Source organism: Dermacentor variabilis, chromosome 3 (assembly GCF_050947875.1).
Source record: "Dermacentor variabilis isolate Ectoservices chromosome 3, ASM5094787v1, whole genome shotgun sequence".
Lineage (NCBI taxonomy): Eukaryota > Metazoa > Arthropoda > Arachnida > Ixodida > Ixodidae > Dermacentor > Dermacentor variabilis.
This window is the reverse complement of record NC_134570.1, coordinates 60918458-60940656: the sequence shown is the minus strand read 5'-3', so window position 1 is coordinate 60940656 and position 22199 is coordinate 60918458. Positions and strand designations below refer to the sequence as shown.

Below are 22199 nucleotides of genomic sequence, written 5' to 3'. Positions count from 1 at the left end.
GGTTTAAAGAAACACAAGGAAAATACTGTGGGGATGCGCAACTCTCGCACGTCTCCCGATATGTTTTTCCCACATGGCGAGTCTTCTGTAATCCGGCTTCGCCGCGTGGCCTGCGTGATGCCCGCGGCGGTCGATGTGGTTGGGGCGCAGTGCGAGAGATGGCGCGAGTGTTGCGCTGCTAACGCCGCCTCACGGCAAGGTTACTTGGGGGCGCAGGGGAGAACAGGCTGTCTGTTTCCCGGCAGATCGGCGAACAGCGTGGACGTCCCGCGCGCGCGCCGACCCATGCTTCTGCGAGACCGCCTCGCGTTTCTGCCTTCGAACGCGCCACGGTTCGCGTGACAGTACGCGCGAACGACCAGGCGTTGGGATCCAGCATGGGGCGAACATATTTGCTCGCTATCCGGTCGCGGTGAGTCTGACTTCTAGATTTGTCGCGCGCCTATTGGCATATTTTGTGGATAGCAACTCGGCTAGCAGGCATTGATCTATGAAAGGTGCAACAAATGCCCTTGTGACTGTTTGCACTACTGTGTTGTCGTTCCTTTGTCCCAAGAGCACGGAGGAGAGCCCACAACACAAGCAGCCATTCCTCACCCTGTCCTCTTCCTCCTCGAGGATCTGGTTGACACGCTCAAGCAGGGCTTCCTTGGCAGAGGCCACATTGTCAGCCAGGCCAGAGATCACCAGGGTGTCACTCTCGTCGGCCTGTGGGGGCACCGTGATGTTCACGTCGTGGTCCTCCATGAGCCGTCGCACCCCAGCCCCCTTCTGGCCAATGATGAAGCGGTGCAGCTTGAACGGAACCTCCACCTGCACACAATGCGACCAGAGGGTCAGCTCAAGGGAAACAACTACACAGTGGGCCAGACAAAAAAATTTAATTGTAGTAAGTCTTTCCCAAAGTTTGAAGCAGTGAATGAAAGCAACAGCTAGAACCACTGAAGGACCAACTCTTTCTTCCTCAGCCCTAGTCCCGTTTGACCATGAGGTAGGCTCGGCTGGATCACATTCTCCCATTGGTCGCTGGCCTGAGCTTTGGTCTGGTTGTGGTCTGTGACGCTAAGGTCAATGTGCAACATGATGGCCCAGAACAGTTTCGTATGAACTTTGAGGCACTTGTCAGGCACTTCCTAGACTGTAGACCATGTGTGTGTGTGAGCGAGTCAACATCAGATCCAAATACATGACTGCACCATCAGACTCGAGCTTGTTGCCATGCATTTTCTTTCTCTGACAATAGCTGTTTTCACTCCACCCAGCTTTGCTTCATCCTATTAAGGAATGAAGTGCAGTGCTGTCCTCAACATGGCACGGTGCATGAAGAAGCCACAAACCAGCAAAGGGGTGAGAAAAATTGAGCAATATCAGGTTTTTTCTAAAAGACTGTGCGGTACATATAAAAAGAATTATTTCCCAAACTTTCAGACTCATCAATGCGGTTACCTCCACATTCTCCCCCCATTAGTCGCAATACAATGGTGCCACCTCTTGCATTGTTTGAAGCACCCTTAGAAGTACTTTTCTTTTAAGCGCCAACGGCTTTGTTTATCTTTTCAATTGTCGTAACATCCCTGAAATGCTGCGCCTGGAACGCTAGTTTTCATTTGGGGAACAAAAAAAAACTGCAGGAGGATAGATCAGGCAATTAGGGAGGGTGTTCCAGCACAGCGGCGGAAAACTCTGAAGAAACACTGCATAAAAGCAGAGAGAGCACACACCTCTTCGGTGACGGGCACCAGAGCCAGCAGGGCTTCGCGTGCCTTATCACAGTCCTCTTGCTTGCCCGTGATGAGAATCAGGTCTTCCTTGCGCGGCTTGCTTGGCTCTTCCTCAGTGGCCGCATCGCCGTTCACCGCCACGTCTCCATTCTCCAGCGTCTCCCGATCACGGAAGTCGCGCTCAGGGAACTTGATGTGCACGTTAAACTCCTGGTTGATGCGTTGAACCTAGGAGAGCAAGCAAATAGGATGCAGCAAAGGTTAAGACCCACAAGTACATCCTTGCACAAATTAGTACAGCACCCTACCATTCCCATGAATCACTGCTTTCACATCACTTTTTATCTTCTAGCATCTCTCTAAAAACGCAAACTGAAAGCCCAGACTTGAGGGCAACTTTTTGATATCGCCCCAGTTGAAATCCATCCGCTGCAACAAGGTACAGAAACGACATTCTTGTTCTTGACAGACAGGCATTGAGGCTTCCCTCCCCATGCGACGATTCGCTACACATCACTGAACTCCATTTTTATCAATTCCATCGCTGCTTATTACATGGTGAAAGATTAACAGCACGAGTGAAATATGAAGAATGAGTACTGTCCTGTTTATATTGTGCTTCAAAAGCTCCACGAGCCATCATCCACTTTCTTCAATTGACATTGGTTCATCCGCAAATCCCTCTTGCACGAGACAAGAGCCACAGTAACATGGCACAGATGAATCCATTGCACTCACTGTTGACCTAATGCCACAAGTTACCAGCTAGCACAAACCCACACTTTGCTTATTACATCTGCAATAACTATGAAGAAGCCAACAATAATTATTCCCTGCACAACATAGTAGAAGAAATAAAGTGAATATGGGCCCACATGAAACTCAGATAATTCAACGAGATGAGGAAGGTCAAAGCACTCGTGAAGCTAAAGTTAGACAGCGTCAGATTAGATGGGCACTAACTTTGTGGCCTTTGGCGCCCATGATGGTACGGTGATGCTGCTGCGGGATGACGCACTCGATGGTGACCCGGGCCTCAAGGTCCTGGACAATCTCAAGGATGCGCTTGCGAGCGCCCTCTACGCACTCCTTGGCCCCCTTGAGGGTGACGACGTCACTGTGGTCGCCGCTGCGCGGGAAGCTCACTTGCACACCGCCAAACTCATTGGCGATGTGCTGCAGCTCCTCGCCACGCCGCGCCACGAAGTGGCGGTGGTACTTGGGGTCAATGTGCATCTCCTCCTCCACAACTTTCTCCTGTTTTGAGGAACAGGCAGAGAAAGAGAGAGGGGAATGGTGAGTCTGCTTGGCTCATAACTTCCAAGACTGGCTGGAAGTCAACAGAAAATGAAACTAAGGCCAGCATAGAAAGAAACTTTGCTTTCTTTAAATTACATTTTATTTGAATTATGCAAGAGCGTTACATTTTAACTAAGGTTAATATTCCTAATCAGCAGAAAAGGGAAATGAAAGGGGATGGGAAGACAGCTTGCAGCCTTTGGGAGCCAAACCCACAACCTCTGTATGATGCGTGCAATGCTCTGCCAATGGTGGCTGTCCCTCGATAAACGTTCTTGGGTATTTTGTGTATGTGTACTAAACTTAGCCCTAAGAGTTCTAATCAGCTCCACTCATGACCATGGTAGCCAGGTGTGGAAATTACTTTCAACCACACCACTGACCAGGACAAAGGTTAATCTACACCAGTTTGCCATGAGTCAGTGACCTGGGCCTGTATTCTGAAACGTTCGCCTTCTGCGAAACTATCGCCTTGGCCACGCTTCTGCCAATGGCACGCGGGGATTGGCTGCTTTAGCAAAACCGGAAAATAAACACCGCCATCTAGTAGTTGTGGCCTACGTCGTTTGAACGTCATGGTGTGGATGGGTGCTCTCGACATGTATTGAACAGACAAACAGGTCTTCGGCATTTGGTTGGTGGTGCAGTGTAGATGTGAGAGGTGGTAGGTGGGTGGTAGTTTATAGTAGTCTCTTTGGTGGCGTCTTACACGCGTTGTTTCGCAGCGATGTTTGTCGATTCATTTAAAATAAAACATTTCACATTTCCTTTTTCAATTTATTTTACCTAAAGCGGCCGTAGCCAACCGTAGTCAGTGCGCAGAACCCGTACTGCGGCCACTATACTCGAAAAAACACACCCGAGCCACTCTGCACTCTCACAGCGCGGTCGCTCATGCGAGGCGAAGCGTTCAAGAGCGCATGTTGGTAGTGCACGCTGACGTCACGGGTAAGCAGCCGCTTGATTTATTGAATGTGACTATTGCGGCGGCAAAACTATTGCGGAAGGTGAGTGTTTCAGAATACGGCGCCTGTTCCACGCTTCCGCTTTGGGCCATTGCACATAAGGGGCCATATTACTGGTCCATCACTTTCACAGCATGCATAAACTCTCTTATCCAGCAAAAGCGGGTGCGATGTAAAGGATGCTGCACTTCTTATCGGAACCAATTTGATGCGGCACAGTTCGCCAGCATGTTCTCGGGACGCACGTCACTCCAAAACTGGCAGCGCACTAATTTGCTACGCCACGCAACAGTGAAATTATTATCCAAAAGCACTCAATCCAGAATATGGCCCTCAGGTTTTTCAAGCTTTCCACTTTCTCAACCACATGCACAAGCCAACGCAAATAGACATATGCTCAAAAAGAAGCCACTGACCAGGCTTTCAATCATTTCTTCAAGCTGCTTCTTTGCGTCCAGCACAGCTTCCTTCTTGCCAATGATGACGATTGTGTCCTGGTTCTCATCCCGTTCTAATGGGAAGATGATCCTTGCACCCGTCTTCTCCCTCACCTGCATGTATTCAGATAATTTTACAATTGGGCAAGTAACTATGCAAACAGATCAGGATAGATGCTCTGCACACAAAACCAAGCAGAGAAAATGTTGCACGAACATGCTTTTTTTTTTGCCTTTTGTACACCGAAAGCAGAGCAGATGATGGTCAGCTCAGGAGGACCTACCTTGCGAATGTTGGAGCCATTTTTGCCAATCAAGAAACGGTGGTGTTTTGGTTGCGCCCGAACTTCCTCTGTGTAGCTTGACAATTGCTGAAATGAAAGAAAAAAATATGTTTGCGCTTCCTCCGTCTTTACATGTCTGCTACGTATGGCTTATACCTTAGATGCTGATGACTAGAAAAGCATAGAAAGTTATTAGGAGTGCTAGAATGCCTGCACAAAGGGTTCTCCCTAGAAATATTTGAAGGGTAGACATCCTGCTATTGAGGGAGGGCTGTGTGTTATACAATTAAGCCTCTCTCTCTCTCTTTTCCCGATACGAGATTCCATAATTTTGAACTGTAATTTTGCCAATTTTGCTTTTTGGACATATTCAAAAGTAACGCGAGCCAGCAAAGCATCCTGCCGTGATTGCCAAACTTTGCCGGGAAAATAGATGCCCAGCTCACCACTGTCAAAATGAGAGCAAAACACACAGGCGTCATTCAAATCTGCTTTTATTTCTGTGTGGCGAAACACGGTGTCGTGGTTATCTCAATCTTGGATCTCTCCTCTTTCTGATGGTTCCAAAATGGCAGCCTTGCCATCAATGAAAAGGCGTGCTTGGCGCACGTCCCGCAGTGCGACAGCACCTCCTGACGCCCAATTTGCTACCAGAATTGTGTCAACGGCACACTAGAAAAGCACGATTTCCTGAACTTCCAAGTCACCATCCTTTCTAATATTTCCCCATGCGTTAAACAACCAAGGAAACTGGAGCTGCAGGCAGCATTTCCATTGCCGCCCACTGTGGCGGAACCTTGCCTTCACATGATTCAAACCAGACAAAAGGGTGACAAAGAGTGAAAAAATTGGTTCCAACCCGAAGCTATCCCTGTTCACCCACTGTTCACTTCTTGTCATGTTATGGCAATGCAAAAGTTGAAAGAACTACAGTTGAATCTCGATATAACGAAGTTGGTAAAATCGGCAATTTGCTTCGTTATATGAAAATTCTCCCTTTTATGGGAATAAGAAAGTCGCAAATGGATTTTTCTTGCACTGAAGGTTCTGTAATGTTTTCAGAGTTGTCGGGCAATTGGAATAAGCAAATTTGAGTGACAAAAAAAGTTATTTTGTTGCCTTTGAGAGTCAGGAACAGTTTTGTGCCATGTCTATAATACCTTCAGATCGGCGGTACGAGGCGAAGCCACGCTTTCGTATCAGCTCCGCCCCCGCAGCTAAATGTCGCTTGCAGTGATAGGAGCATATGTTTCATCTGCCTCTCGCTTCAACGCATATCCAAAACTCAATATTGCACAGCATCCAGTACTAACGATGCAGGAAGACAACACACATGATGCCATCCCCTCTCAACAGGTCCGCTCTTTGCACACCCATCACATTACCTCTAAAACAGGGCATGGGCTGCATACACAGCCCATGCTAAAGAAAAAGAAAAAAAGAAGAAAGGGGAAAGAAAAAGACACACGGCAACCTGCCCCCTCTCTCCCCTCGCACATGCCTGATCATGTTACCACGAGTTCGTTGCCCTCCCTCCTTTCCCCTTGCATGCGCAGGAAGACAGCGCTCCTTAAGCCATCATCTTTCTTCGCAAACTTTCACTCGCACCCAAAGCATACAACACGCTGGGCGCGATAGGATCATATTGCACTTGGACTTTATACGAAACACGACGTTGCTCCGCATCCATCGTTGCTCTTGGTCATGCGGCATGCAATTAGAGAGGTGCATTTGCAAATAGCCACTTGTAATTCAACCATTTGACAACCTGTGTCTTCGGAAGTTTCCATTTATTGTCTTGCTATTCCTTTGCAATGGCAGCGAAATTTCGTTATATTGACGTAACATATAAATGCACTTTGTTATATTGAAGTTCTTAATACATAGTGCTCTATGGACAAGTAACAAAAAATTAATACTTTGTTACATCGAGAATTTTGTTACACTGAAGTTTGTTATACCAAGATTTAACTGTATATTCATTTTATCTAACCTTCATAACAAAATCAGACTTGCACATGAAGATTAACATTCACACCCTCACGATGCACACTCAATATGCAGGCAAGGGTAAAATACAAATGCAAATGCGATCTAAAATTTCTTGTATTCATGTAGAGCCAAACATCAGTTATACAGGGTCCTGCATATCTCGCTGTGCCTGTTCGAAAAAGTTATACTAAATGACGTAGACTTCAAAATGCAATCTTTCAGCTAAATTTGAGCAAGAACAGTGTAGCGGTGAGAGCAAAAACTTTTTTCGAACAGGCGAAGTGAAATATGCAGGATCCTGCATGTCACAATCAACACGAAAATACTTTTATTATATGAAATATTTGTTCTAAGCATATACACCCCAACCCACTTATAAGGATACTGGTTTTACCAATATATCAGATGTAACAATAAGCAGCTGATGCACCATCAACTTTTGCATGTGTTCTATGGTAAAACCACTTGCTACAATGCTCCCATATCACATTATCGGTTATAGCAATTACATCCGGCTACAGGATGTGCGCTCCGAAAAAAAAAAAAAAAAGAAAAGGCAAAATCCCCGAAAAAAATATAAATAATCATGAACTAAGAAAATGGGAGCCCCTTTGTCACACCTGCCATTGTGCTGTACGCACCTGCACGCATTATGTTTCATTATAGTATAATTTTGGTGATATGATCACGCCTGATACGAATTTTTCGAAAGCCTCTGCCCCCAAGTCTAGTCCTTGTCCCAAAAGTCTCAAGCTGCCTTGGCACCGATCACATTTATGTTGCCAGAGCGACCGACATCAATCTGTCGCAACTGGCGCAACATTGACCCGAAATATCAACCACGATGTTGCCGCAGAACTATTTAGATTTATACTTGATCGCACTTAGGTTTAGCTGCAACGCAAACACAGGGGCTGTATTTTGTAACAATTGTATTCTTTCAATCCTCTTTTTATTATCAGCCAAGTAGACAGCAATGATAACTCGCACGTAACGAGTTGATGGAACAGACACACACCTTTTCGTTGGACAGGTTGAGCAGCTGCTTCTTGGCCTTGTCGACGTCATCCTTGGGTCCGCTGAGGGTGACGCGGTCACTCTTGGAGTCCTGCTGGGGGAACGTGATCTGGACGCGGCCGCAGTCCTCCATGATGGAGTGGATGAGGCGGCCCTTGGCCCCGATGATGGCATTGTGCAGGTTGCAGGGGATCATCAGGTGCACCTCTATGACATCGGCCTGCTCCCGCTGTGCCTCCAGCAGCTTATCCTTGGCGGCAGCAACACTCTCCTTCTTGCCCGTGATCATGACCACGTCTGAGTTGCTCGACTCGAGAGGCAGGTCGATCCGCGCCTCCGTCTCCTGCTGGATTCGCCGCACCAGCGGCCGGCCCTTGCCCTGCAAAGGCAATGAATGCAGAAAAAAAAAAAATTGTCAGAACACTTAGCTTCTGGACCAACATGCCCAAGTGTGGAATGTACAGGCAGGGACAAAATTAACATGGAATCTGCAAGTGGTGGGCCAAGATGCATTCTTGCGCCCATTCTAAAGAAAACTGATATTAATACCTTTACATGTGACCATTCAAGAATATTGTTACACACGAGGTGTTTAACGCAGAACCAGATGAATCTGGTTGATAGGCGCGGTTGTTGAAGAGCGGTCTCGCGGCAGCTTGGCCAACGTCGTTCTCTTCTTTCTTCTCGTTGTCTCCGCGGCAGGCGTGGTTCATGACAGCTTGTGACATTTCCCCGCTGGCAGACGAAGCCCGCCGGGCGAGTCAGTCATCTCGTGCGTTGTAACGCCTCAGACGCGCGACGTGCGTCACTTCAGCCTTGGCCGAGCGTCGTCCACTGCTCGTGAGACGTGCAATGCGGTAGTTCACTTCGCTGAGGCGCTCCAGAATAACGTAAGGGCCGACGTAGTGGGCGAGAAACTTCTGGCACAAGCCACGCTTCCGCAACGGCGTCCAGAGCCACACAAGGTCCCCAGGATCGAAGGAAACGTGGCGGTGACGCCCGTCATAGCGGATCTTGGACCGGTCCTGCGATGCTAGGGTGCGTAGCCTAGCGAGGCGTCGCGCTTCTTCTGCTCGACATAGGATCTCATCAATTGATTCGTTGTCATGAGCGAAGTAGGGAAATATGGTGTCGAGGGTGTAGCGCGGCGGACGAGCATACAGAAGGAAAAATGGTGAGTAACCAGTGGTCTCGTGTCTCGCGGTATTGAAGGCATAGGTAATGAAAGGCAAGATACTGTCCCAATTCTTGTGTGCTGAATCGACGTACATGGATAGCATGTTGGCAAGCGTTCTGTTTGTGCGCTCGACCAGACCATTAGTTTGTGGATGGTAGGGCGTAGAATGGCGGAAGCTACATGAACACAGACGAAGGGTTTCTTCAACCACGTCCGCGGTAAACTGTCGCCCACGATCGCTGATTACTATGCGAGGAGGTCCATGTCGGAGTATAACGTTAGCCAGCAAGAAGATAGAAACTTCTGTAGCTGTGGCCGATGGCAATGCGGCGGTCTCACAATAGCGGGTAAGGTGATCTACGCAAACGATAACCCAACGATTACCCTTGGAGGATCGCGGGAAAGGGCCCAGAAGATCTATACCAACTTGCTCAAAGGGGACGCTAGAAGGGGGAACTGGTTGAAGCAGGCCATGTGGCGCTTGTGGCGGACGCTTGTAGCGCTGGCATTGAGAGCAGCTGGCGACGTACCGTTCGATGTCTTTCCGCATCTTAGGCCAGTAAAAACGTTCTTGAGCCCGGTAGAGTGTACGTGTGGAGCCAAGATGACCGGAAGTTGGGTCATCGTGCATGGCGTGTAATACTTGGTGGCGAAGGTTCTTGGGGACAACTAAAAGGTAGCGTGCACCGGTGGTCGAGTAGCTCTTCTTATACAGCGCGCCGCCATCACGTAGGCGAAAGCGCCTGCCTGCAGGTGACTCCTGTGCTGCCGCGAAGAGCGGTTGTAAGCTCTCGTCCTTGTGCTGCTCGGATATGACGGTACCCATATCCGGAAATTCCGGGGACACAAAAGCGATGTATTCATCAAAATTGTCCGCATCACATTCAGTTGTTTGAAGTGGCATCCGAGAGAGACAATCAGCGTCAGCATGTCGCCGGCCACTTTTGTAGCAAATAACGAAATCGTATTCCTGTAGACGGAGGGCCCAGCGCGCTAGTCGTCCTGAGGGATCCCGCAGATTCACGAGCCAGCATAGCGAATGATGATCTGTTATCACAGTGAAGGGGTGCCCATAGAGATACGAACGAAACCGTTGCACGGCGAAGATGACCGCCAGACACTCTTGTTCGGTGACTGTGTAGTTGCGCTCGGAGCGGCTCAAGGACCGGCTAGCGTAAGAGATCACGTGCTCACTGTCGTCAACACGCTGAACTAGCACAGCGCCGATGCCTACGCCGCTGGCATCGGTGTGAATTTCAGTTGGTGATGAAGGATCAAAGTGCCGAAGAATTGGTTGGGATGTCAACAGGAACTTGAGCTGGCGAAACGATGAGTCGCAATCTGCAGTCCACTCAAAGGGAACGCCTTTTTGGAGAAGGCGTGTAAGGGGATGAGCCATGTCAGCAAACCGGGGAATGAATCGGCGAAAATAGGAGCACAAGCCCAAGAAACTTCTTAACTGCTTGACAGAGTTGGGTACTCTAAATGCTTCTACGGCCGCAGTCTTTTGTGGATCTGGTCGGATGCCTTCTTTAGCGACGAGATGGCCTAGCACAAGAGTTTGTCGTTCCCCAAAACGGCATTTTTTTGAATTGAGCACAAGGCCCGCTTTCTCCAAGCAGTTCAAGACCAAATCCAAACGTTTGTTGTGCTCACTAAACGTTCGCCCGAAGATCACAACGTCGTCTAAGTAGCACATGCAAACTTCCCATTTTAAGCCGCGTAATATCGTGTCCATGAACCTTTCGAACGTTGCAGGTGCGTTACACAACCCGAAAGGCATCACGTTAAACTCGAATAGTCCGTCGGGTGTTACAAATGCTGTCTTTTCTCTGTCGTCCTTGTGTATAGGAATTTGCCAGTAACCTGACCGTAAATCGATTGAGGAAAAGTAAGATGCCGCAAAGAGACAGTCGATGGCGTCGTCAATTCGTGGGAGCGGATATACATCTTTCTTAGTGACGGCGTTTAGGCGACGGTAATCAACACAGAACCGCCACGTACCGTCTTTCTTCTTCACCAATATCACGGGTGCTGCCCAAGGACTAGATGATTCTCGAATGACGCCTTTGCATAGCATTTCTTGGACCTGATCGCTGATTAGCTTGCGTTCTGACGGAGATACACGATAGGGTTTTTGTCGGATTGGCTGGGCGGCTCCTGTGTTGATGCGGTGACGAGTTCTGGACGCAGGAATTGATGGCGGGCCATCGCGCTGCGCAAAGTCGAATACCGAGGTATGTTTCGTAAGCAGGGCCATCAAAAGTCGACGCTCGTGATCGCTGAGTGACTTGTCAATCATGGAAAGTATCTTCGAGCTCCCGGGGCTAGAGACACTGGTTGCTCCTCCATCGGGGAGCTCTGTAAGTACTGCCACCGATACGGGCGAGTCTTCCTGAAACGTGGCAATCTTTAGGCCTTGAGGTAGCACTGCCGCTTCAGTGGAACAGTTTAGCGCCCACAGCCCCGCACATCCATTGGTCACTGAGACTACGCAGTGCGGAACTAACACGTTTTTCTTGAGGCAGTTCCGATGTACAGGTTCCACTGCAGCGTCGAACGAGATAGGAGCCGGAGATGAACAGGCGACGGCAACACGCATCGCGGATAAGGCGGGCACAACTGTATCCTCAGACACGCACAGCATACTCTCCGGGCAAGCTTCACCTTCAAAGAGCACAGGTGAAACACTGGTGTCGACACTGAGTTCTCCCGTCCGGCAGTCAACATTCGCACCACACAATTGCAAAAAGTCAATCCCCAGAATCACGTCATGCGAGGAGCGAGGAAGAACAGTAAACTCTGCATTAAAAACTTTCCCACCCAATGACACATCCACGTTACACACACCAACCGGGTATAATGATTCACCACTGACTCCACGGAAACTTGTGCACTGGTCCCAACGAAACATAACCTTGCGTCCCAGAAGGCCTTTAAACCCCACACTCATGACCGAGACAGTTGCTCCCGTGTCGACTAAAGCCATTGTAGAGACCCCATCAATCAGTACATGAACCTTATTCTTTAGCATGAAAATAGTTGGAGGCAGTTGAGTCGGCAGCACACATTTTCCAGCGACCTCACCTCCATCGGCCGCGCTGGCTAGTTTCCCGGCGGGGGCGACACGAAACGGCGCCGAGGCGATGGTGACGTGAATCGCGGCCGAGGGGATGGTGATCGGGAGGCTCGGAAGGCTGGTGGTGGCGTCAGAGTACGGTCGGAGGCAGGGGAGCGGTAGCGGTTCCGGGTTCTTTCTTCTCCAAGGTAGGTCTCCTGGGCGCTGCATCGGTCCTCTCGAAAGTGGCTTCCTGAAGTGGAGTCTCCTGGCCACTGAGTGCGCAGTGTACGACCGCTAGACCGCATAGTCGGCGCTGACGATCCGTAGTTCGATGCTCGGCGTCGGCTACAGCACCTAGCTATATGGCCAGGCATGCCGCAGCAGTAACACACTGGCGAAGGGCGAACTTCAGAATGCGGGTTGAAGTATTCTGCCGAAGACATCGGTTGAGGGTAACGAGGCTCTTCCCCTTGAAAGTCGTAGGTAGCGGCGAGTCTTCGTGGACGAAAGTTGCGTGGGCGTGGATCAAAACGTTGAGGGGGCGAATCATTGCGTGGTGGTTCGGTCGTAATGTAATGCGGTTCGTCTCTGGAGCCGTAAAGATCCGCGACGTTCACCGAGTGGTTCCAAGTAGCCGAAGGGGGTTCCCAAAGAGTGTCTCGGGAAACGGAGGAGCTGTAACGTGGCGCCGCACAACGTGCCTGTTCGTCATGTCGCTGTAGCTCCTCGCGGACTATCTGGCGGATGGCGGACGATAGGTCTGGGAGCGGAGGACTCGTGTCAACACTTGCTACAGTTGTTACATTGGCCAGCCGTCCAAACTTTGGTGTAATTCGGCGAGTCTTCAGCGCCTCGAACGTACGGCAGTGCCGTATCAGTTCTGATACAGTGTGCAAGTTCTCTTTACCAATGAGGAAGTTGTACACGTCTTCCGCTATTCCTTTTACCACGTGTCCCACTTTATCTTCCTCTGTCATGTGAGGGTTCACGGTTCGGCACAGCTTCAAAATTTCTTCGATATAGGTAGTGCAAGTCTCGCCGGGTACCTGAGCTCTCTGGGCTAATGTGAGTTCCGCACGTTTCCTCTTTGCGTCCGAGTCACCGAAACACTTTTTGATCTCCTCAACGAAGCGTGTCCATGTAGTTAGCATGTCCGCGTGGTTGTCATACCATACCAGCGCCGTGCCGGCCAAGAAGAAAACAACGTTCCTAAGCTGACTGGCAGCATTCCAGTTATTGTATTGGCTTACCCTTTCGTAATGGGTTAGCCACTCATCCACATCTTCCTCTGCCTTCGCCGAGAACGTGCGTGGCTCTCGGTAGTGCTGGATAGGGACTGGGCTTGCCGAGGCACTGCTGGTGAGGGTATTTTGCTCTGTAGCCATGATTGAGCGCGACGGCGAAAGTCCGGCGAGGCGACGGCTTCGGCGTAGCTCTAGTGCTGGTGGTTCCGTTGTAGGTCGTGGGAGTTACCCCGCACAGCTCCACCAAATGTTACACACGAGGTGTTTAACGCAGAACCAGATGAATCTGGTTGATAGGCGCGGTTGTTGAAGAGCGGTCTCGCGGCAGCTTGGCCAACGTCGTTCTCTTCTTTCTTCTCGTTGTCTCCGCGGCAGGCGTGGTTCATGACAGCTTGTGACAATATGGCGTGCAAATTTCAACGCATTGCTGCACACATATATGCTTGCCTGCGACGTGGTCTGTCTATTTTGACGACTGTCATGCTGTCTTTATAGACAGACGAAAGTACAGTCAATGCATGCACCGAATCTTCATCCCATGGCAACATAACTGAAGTTGACAGAGTTGCGATAGCCGAGTGATCACAGGTCTCTTGCAACAGTTGTGGTTCTGCCCCTCCCTTACGTAAGCACCACCCTAATTGGTGCTGACATCAAGCATGGAGTTGGTGCCACTTGAAACTGCTTGAACAAGTCGCCGGGATCATGTCGCCATTTAACATGAAAATGACAAACACTGGATGCACCATACTCAATCGACAAACAACAAATGGAGCCTGGATCAACTAGGCTTCGCTAGTTTTGCTAGGAGGACCAGACGACATGGCCAACGACTTATTAAAAACCAAAACATGGCAATTTTTTCTCGTTTCTGTGGTGACACTGGCACGCGGTAGTGGAGGTGGAACCCTAATATTGAGCAGTGCACCGGTAAGATGCCGTAAGAGCAGTGCACCGTAAGAGCAGTGCACCGTAAGTGTCAGCAGCCTCCCAAGTCATCTTTACTTGATAATGGCTGTGGAACTTGGGATCAGAGAGCCAGTGATAGATATGCAGCTGCTAGGTGCTTTCCAGAACTGTACTTTTGTATTATGCCTCGATCACTTCTGCAGCCAGGTGTCTGTGCCAGCCCAAGGGGCCTAGTGAACAGAGCTCATGATGAGGTTCTCTTTATGAAAGCGGTGGTATGACAGATATTGCTACGAGCTATCGCGACAATAGAGTGAACGCGCAATATGCTTGGTTGCGGGGCTGAGATGACGCGCGAAATGCCTAGCCGCAGATACAAGGAGCCGACGCGCAATGTGCTTAGTCGCGCAGTCCGATCGAGGTGCCGATGCGCAATATGCCTAGTCGCGGGCTCGAGAAGTCGACCCTCGATGCACTTATTCGCGCAGTCCAAGGTGCCAAGAATGTTTGGTGCGTGTAGATCTCTTGGTATGTCTTGAAAAGTCGTTCACGTAGCATTCGACAGCATTCCACAGATGATAAGCGCAATGATCATTAGCTAGACTTGGCACACGACATATCGCTGCTGCAAGTTTGGGGCGCCATCATTACACGGGAAAGAAAAAATTTTTTGACGAAAAAATTCAGGGGTGCGATCATTACGCAAGTGTGATCGTTATGCAAGTAAATACGGTAGTCCCGTCCTGGCGTACCTGAAGATGCTTGAGGAACTGCTTGAAGAGCACGAGGTCCACACGATGGCTTGATGCCTGCAGCTCCTGGCATATCTGGCTCAAATGTCGGTAGCATGCCTCCACATCCTCCTTCGGACCTCGGATTAGGACCTTGTCATTGCGTGATCCAGGCTCCGGAAACGTAACATTCACCTGCAGGCAGATACATAAAACAGAAGATGTGTAAACAGACATATTCAATACAGGCTACAGCTAGCTAATAAACAAAAACATTTATTACAGAAGTGGCCACAGAAACATATGGCACGTCGGCAAAGGGGTACTTGAGATCTTAATGCAAGAGGGGATGTGGATTTTTGGCAAGTTTTTGCAAGCAAGTTTTCTTTTTATTTGGCAGTTCACTAAGCTGCAATTTCTCACTATAGGAAGCACAATGGTACAGACACACAAACAAAAAACATATGAAAGAAACACCTTGTATAAGGACGCACTGATGCCAGCATGGCCACACTAGTCTGTTTCTCCTGCTGTGCCAATCACGCAATTTCTTCAACGATACTTGAGCAACTTGCTTTGCTATTCTCGGCAAGTATTCCTGGCAAGGTTGCGAGAGGGCGATAATTACACACAACCCCTAAGCTACGCCTAATGTAGACTGGAAGAGTCACTTTTCATTGATCTCCTCTGCTGGCGCCACACAGCAAGCAGTGAAAAATAGATCAGGAACCGAGCTGACAAGTCACAAGGAAATGCGGCCACTTATCACTTTGCGTAGCACACATTTTGCCAGTGGCATTTTCCCACAAACATAATTAAACTCGATACAGTAAAACCTCGTTAAACCGTACCCGCTTAAACAGTAGTTTCGGTTTAAAAGTAGTAAAGTCAATTCCCCGACTCAGCGGCCATTGAACATAACGTATTTTGTATCCGCATAAACCGTACCAGCTTATTGCGTACGCATCGGTTAAAACGTAGCGTTTCCACTTTTCGTCGCGCAAACACGGCGGTGCGTCGTCTCCATCGGGCGGCCCGGCAGAACAACAAGCCTCAGAGATCGGTACAACGGCCTCCAAGCGCCCAGTGCGTTTGCACGTGAAGCCGCATCAACATCAACATCATTTCGACGCCGCATGGACGCCGTGCCAGAGAGCGTTGTGGCGTCGTGCAAGCGAGGACTCGCGTCATGCCGAAGCTAGGATAAAAAAGACGCCGGATGTTCAGCATAGAAGAAAAGTTAGACATCGTCCGTGCTACTGAACGTGACACGAAGAAGTCGGCGCTGGCCCGCGACATGGATCTGCTGTTGACTACAGTGTGTGGCATTTGGAATGCGAAGTTGCTCGGCAGCGCTGCTGCGACCGCGAAGAGATGTCGGCTACGAGGTTCGACTTTTCACCATCGTTGCCGCTGTTGTTGCCGAAGTGTCAACTAGCGACAGTGATGAGGACGACACGGAAAGCGACAGCACGGGCTATTCAGGCCCGGCAGTGGCAGAAGCTGCGCGTTACGTCAGCCTCATGAATGCGATCGTCGCAAGGAAAACAGGGGCGCGATAACGTAACTATTCCAAACGAAAAGTTTTCCGAAGTCCGGCACCCGGCAATGAAAAAGGCGCCCTGGGACTTATGCAGCAATACTGCGCGCGTGCACGGAGAATACGTAACGCCAACGAGGAATCTGCCGTGCGAGTGTTTGCCGAGAGGAGGGGGGCTGGCTCAGAAGCTGACACGCAGCTTCAGTAAGTTTGAGGCCGCTGTCGTCGTGCTAGGCCGCCGCGACATCAAACGAAAATAACACTTACGTCCCGCGAAGTGAATAAATACTGCATGTTTTTTCTCCTTTCATTGCACTCTCTCTGAGTTCGGTTTTTGACAGGAAAGTGGGCGATCTCATGCTATTTCGCTTAAACAGTACTACCGTTTAGTACGTACTTTTTCCGAGCTCCGGCCGACTACGGTTTAACGAGGTTTCACTGTAGTTATAACACAATAACATATTCAGAGCTACTATAATGTGCTTTTGTGTACAAAACCTGGCAATAGGGCCAGTTAAACAGTTAGTACAAATCCATGGTTGCGTAATAACCCTCATTACCATGCTACCTGAAGCACCCATACAAGTGGCACACATTGTTTATGAAACTCCATGGAACAAGCGACACAAGCACTAGTGCAGCTTGTTCCTCATGTCCGTAAATTTCGCACCACCCACAAAATTGAATTGCGAGTGCAAACCACGCCCTCGTCCGCGCCCACCTGGTTGAAGCGCCTGCGAACGTCCTGGATTGCTTCTCCCTTGGCTCCAATGAGTGTCCGGTGGAAGCGCTGCTCCACGCACAGCTCGCGGGTCACCTCGTTCTGAAGTTTGTGGGCCATCTCGAGCAGCTCCGCCTTTGCCTGGGCCACCCCCTCGGGTGGGCCCTCCAACCTCACCACCGGTGACCTCTCCTCGTCTGCTGGCACGTGCACCGTCACACCAAGCTCCTGCTTCAACCTGTTCACTGCAGGAAAAACGGCAACACGTCAGAATGTTTCTCCAAACATGAAACTCGGGTGTGCATTAGGCTTGATAGGGCAATGTGACGACTTTCATGACGATTACAAAAAAAAAAAAAAAAAGAAGAAAAGAATGCTGCGCAATCTTTCAAGTACAGTGGAATTTCTATAAAGGGAAATCGCTTAAATGGAACACCATCCTCATGGTTGGCTGGTTTTGTATTCATGCAACTGTATTCAGCTTTGTCTCTCAGTAAATGGAACTCCTGATAAACGGAACCAATTTCTCTGGTCCCTTGAGGTTCTGTAGAGGGTCCACTGTATAGCCGCACACTCTTGTGAAAAAGCAAGTGGCTGCAAGTTTTGATGCCATTCTACACTACGACAGACAGCTTTTAGCCTGGCTGCGTACCCATCATGGAGTGCCAAGTTACTAGAGACAGACTGTAATAAATGTTTTTGTTTATTAGCTAGCTGTAGCCTGTATTGAATATGTCTGTTTACACATCTTCTGTTTTATGTATCTGCCTGCAGGTGAATGTTACGTTTCCGGGTTTATGCGGATACAAAATACGTTATGTTCAATGGCCGCTGAGTCGGGGAATTGACTTTACTACTTTTAAACCGAAACTACTGTTTAAGCGGGTACGGTTTAACGAGGTTTTACTGTATCGAGTTTAATTATGTTTGTGGGAAAATGCCACTGGCAAAATGTGTGCTACGCAAAGTGATAAGTGGCCGCATTTCCTTGTGACTTGTCAGCTCGGTTCCTGATCTATTTTTCACTGCTTGCTGTGTGGCGCCAGCAGAGGAGATCAATGAAAAGTGACTCTTCCAGTCTACATTAGGCGTAGCTTAGGGGTTGTGTGTAATTATCGCCCTCTCGCAACCTTGCCAGGAATACTTGCCGAGAATAGCAAAGCAAGTTGCTCAAGTATCGTTGAAGAAATTGCGTGATTGGCACAGCAGGAGAAACAGACTAGTGTGGCCATGCTGGCATCAGTGCGTCCTTATACAAGGTGTTTCTTTCATATGTTTTTTGTTTGTGTGTCTGTACCATTGTGCTTCCTATAGTGAGAAATTGCAGCTTAGTGAACTGCCAAATAAAAAGAAAACTTGCTTGCAAAAACTTGCCAAAAATCCACATCCCCTCTTGCATTAAGATCTCAAGTACCCCTTTGCCGACGTGCCATATGTTTCTGTGGCCACTTCTGTAATAAATGTTTTTGTTTATTAGCTAGCTGTAGCCTGTATTGAATATGTCTGTTTACACATCTTCTGTTTTATGTATCTGCCTGCAGGTGAATGTTACGTTTCCGGAGCCTGGATCACGCAATGACAAGGTCCTAATCCGAGGTCCGAAGGAGGATGTGGAGGCATGCTACCGACATTTGAGCCAGATATGCCAGGAGCTGCAGGCATCAAGCCATCGTGTGGACCTCGTGCTCTTCAAGCAGTTCCTCAAGCATCTTCAGGTACGCCAGGACGGGACTACCGTATTTACTTGCATAACGATCACACTTGCGTAATGATCGCACCCCTGAATTTTTTCGTCAAAAAATTTTTTCTTTCCCGTGTAATGATGGCGCCCCAAACTTGCAGCAGCGATATGTCGTGTGCCAAGTCTAGCTAATGATCATTGCGCTTATCATCTGTGGAATGCTGTCGAATGCTACGTGAACGACTTTTCATCTTGCATGCAGTTTTTTTATTTTGTTAGGAGCACGGAAATATTTAAATTTTAAACACCATTGAAAATCATATCCTTAATATTCATATTTGATATTAAAACAATGTATTTGAAACTTTTCAAACGGTTTAAACCCATAGACTTTATTGCTGGCCAATTGGGAGCAGACGTGATGTCTTGTGTTTGCTTCTAATACACTTAAAATAAAGTTGGCAAAAATCAGCACTTCAATATGTTATAGCACTATTGAAATTAAACAAAGTGCAGCCACTAAAGAAATTGGTAGTTTTTGAACAGAACGGGCCAGAAAAAATGCTCAAGTTATCAGGTAGTTAAAAAAAAAACTGATTTCAATAATGAAAAAGTAAATCATTTTTAATTTGAGTCAGCAACCACTTTTACCGTTTAATGCCACACCTATCAAATAATTTCTTACAGGAGCCGAACACCACAAGAAAAGCCAGAAAGAAAAGTGTCAGGCACACTGTGGTTATCGGTGTAGGCGAAGCTTTCATGGCTTCTCCAACACACGACTCTGGGTGTCACCCAGAGTCGTACGACAATGTTATGTCTCAAAAAAATCTGAAAAACCGATTGGCTGCCCATACACAGAACTTGTTGCAAGAACAGTGCACACACTGAAAACATGTTTACTGTATAGACTACTGCAAGCGACGCATCTGAATGACGGCCACACTTGCATCTTGGCGGTCCGAAATTTAGAAACAAATTTCCAACAGAGAAGCAATCGCGTTCAGTGCCCCGAGGCATCGTGCGCGCATCAGCGAATTTTCACACGCTGCACACTTCCACGCGCCACTACTAGATAGCAGGAGCTGCGATTGAGCTCAGATGCAATGGTTACACCCAGGGTTCTGGGTTGTGCACAAGTCGCCCACTGCCCCGGCACCATTTTGACCAAAAGGTTTGGTCCCGTATAAGGACCACGCCCTGTCAAAATTGAGCAAGTGCGGCCCTTATATGAGTGCATACCGTGTATTTGGGGCATGTCAGTTTCAACCTTTCAGTCACTTTTGATAGAAATCTGTTACTTTCTTCAAGCTGAAGTGACTTAGCCAGCAAGACTGAAGTCACCTGCAAACCTTAGTTGCAATATGAGTGGGCACACAACCACTTTCCATGCCTCCCAAAAGTGACAGCTCTTCATGTGAAAGAGCCAAATGAAGCTTACTAACGGTCTCCTGCTTTGGACTAGCCGTGGCCACCATTACAATTCTGGTTTGATTTTTCACACGTCTCCCCACCACTGGCATATTCAAAATGGAGAGAACATTCATATCCAGAGCAATGCAACACTAAAAAGTGACCCCCCTCTCTTTCTGCACTTTTTGTTTATGCTTTAGGAGGCACTTGCTCAATTGCTCTATGTATTTTTGGCCGCACGATAGGCAAATATCTTGCATTAAGCTATGCACCAATTTTAGCCCCATAAGTAGGACGCTTCTAATATGCTCACACGGGGGCCACGAGGTACTGAGAGAATAAAAACAAATAACTAAAAGTATGGCAACTGAAAGTTTACCGTTGGAACCAGACTTTCCAATGATGTGCCTGTGGTACAGGGGGTCAACCTTGATCTCAACAGAATCCATGGTGGACTGGATCTCGTGCACCTTCTCCTCCAGCGCCGTCTTGACTGCCTCGAGCTCCTCCTTGGGGCCCTCGATGCGGATCACATTCTCATCCTCGCAAAAGTCCACGTGCGTCTTGTGGTAGTCGGCCGTGATGCGCTTAATGTTCTCGCCCTTCTTGCCAATTATGTACTTGTGCATCCAGCTCTTGGCTGGGACTTCGACTATCTGATAGCTGTTGGCCTTCTCGTAGACGAGCGAGAGGGCGTGGCCCAGGTCCTGGGGGTTGCCCCGCAGGACGATGGTCTCCACGTCGCTCTCCATGGGCGGCACCTCCACCCAGACGCCTGTCTGCTCAAACAGGTCCTGCAGGGTCTGGCCCCGGTAGCCATGGACATACTTGTGCTGCGACTTCTTAACCTGCGCAACAAAAGAACAAGCTTGTGCTGGAATATACTTAGTTTTTTTTGCATAGAAATCCACACAAGACCGAGGCCAATAAGAAGATGGCGAGTCGGGAAGTGATCCACAGTGGTAGAACAAAAGTTGTTGGAGCAAATGTTTCGACAGTAGACTTGTCGGCCCCGATGAAGACTAGTGCTCTTGTCAACAGGTTGGCTTCGGCAACATCTCTTGTTCAACCACAATTGAGCACGTTACATAGGGCTGTTTCAAAAATGAAATCAAATTCAAATTATGCGGTTTAGCGTAGCAAAGTGGCACACAGGCTACTCGATGAACACTGTAGTGAAGTGACCAGTATAAATTCCAACCACCTGCGGTTTTTGCAAGCCCATTGTCGTATTCTGCCCCTATCTGAATGTGACCACGGCAGCCAGGAGTCAAACGCACAAACTCGTGCTCAGCACTACAAAACAAGTCAAAAGTTGCTGCTCCCCTTGTTCCCTTCTGTCCTTCCTTGTTTATGCTAAGCGATCATAAATAGCTATGGTCTACTGAGCAATATGAACCAACTGGCCCAGCAACATGTACTGCTGGATTATGCTCAGTAGAATGCCATAGCAGCTAAGCTACAGTAGTAGGTCCTCGTAACCAATGACAAAATGTTAACCAAGAAAGAGAAGAAAGAAATCCATTTCTGAAGAGCCCCAAAACCAGAGTGCAGAAAGATTCGAATGACAGCGTACCTCAACACCAACACTCTGGCAGTGGACTTTACGGTCCTCGTATGTGGCCATGAGAGAGTCCTTGGCCTTGGCCACATTCTCCTTGTCGCCAGTGATGGTCACCTTATCCTCTTCCCGGTCGAGGCGGATGCGAGTGCCCGTCTCCTGCTCCAGAGCTTTCACGCTGTTGCCGTACGGACCAGCAATGAATGGGTGGTACATGCGGGGGATCTTCAGCTCCTCCACACCGTGTTTTGACTGTGTAAGGGTTCAAGAACCAGACGGACCATCATTAAGACTTCCGGCAGCACTGTGTGCTTACCATTAACACACACAGCAACATTCACTTTAAAGGATCTACTTCACAGGACCCTTTTTCAATGTGTGTAATTCTTAGGTCAAAGTAATAGCAGTGTCAGAAAGGCACTTTTCATGGGCTAGAGAACCAATAG

At 48.6% G+C, this 22199-nt stretch overlaps 1 protein-coding gene across 2 annotated transcripts in view; it reads right to left on the bottom strand.

Moving 5' to 3' along the window:
• Positions 1 to 22199, bottom strand: part of Dp1 (satellite-binding protein 1 Dp1) — a 50828-nt gene that overhangs the window by 17985 nt on the left and 10644 nt on the right. For both annotated transcript variants that reach the window (XM_075685329.1, XM_075685330.1), the window contains 10 exons: positions 21769 to 22005; positions 20572 to 21040; positions 17099 to 17343; positions 14859 to 15032; positions 7717 to 8094; positions 4707 to 4793; positions 4402 to 4536; positions 2685 to 2978; positions 1722 to 1949; positions 598 to 813 (listed from right to left, as the gene is read on the bottom strand). In XM_075685329.1, coding sequence (XP_075541444.1) covers positions 598 to 813; positions 1722 to 1949; positions 2685 to 2978; positions 4402 to 4536; positions 4707 to 4793; positions 7717 to 8094; positions 14859 to 15032; positions 17099 to 17343; positions 20572 to 21040; positions 21769 to 22005 — 2463 coding nt within the window. The remainder of the gene's footprint in view (positions 1 to 597; positions 814 to 1721; positions 1950 to 2684; positions 2979 to 4401; positions 4537 to 4706; positions 4794 to 7716; positions 8095 to 14858; positions 15033 to 17098; positions 17344 to 20571; positions 21041 to 21768; positions 22006 to 22199) is intronic.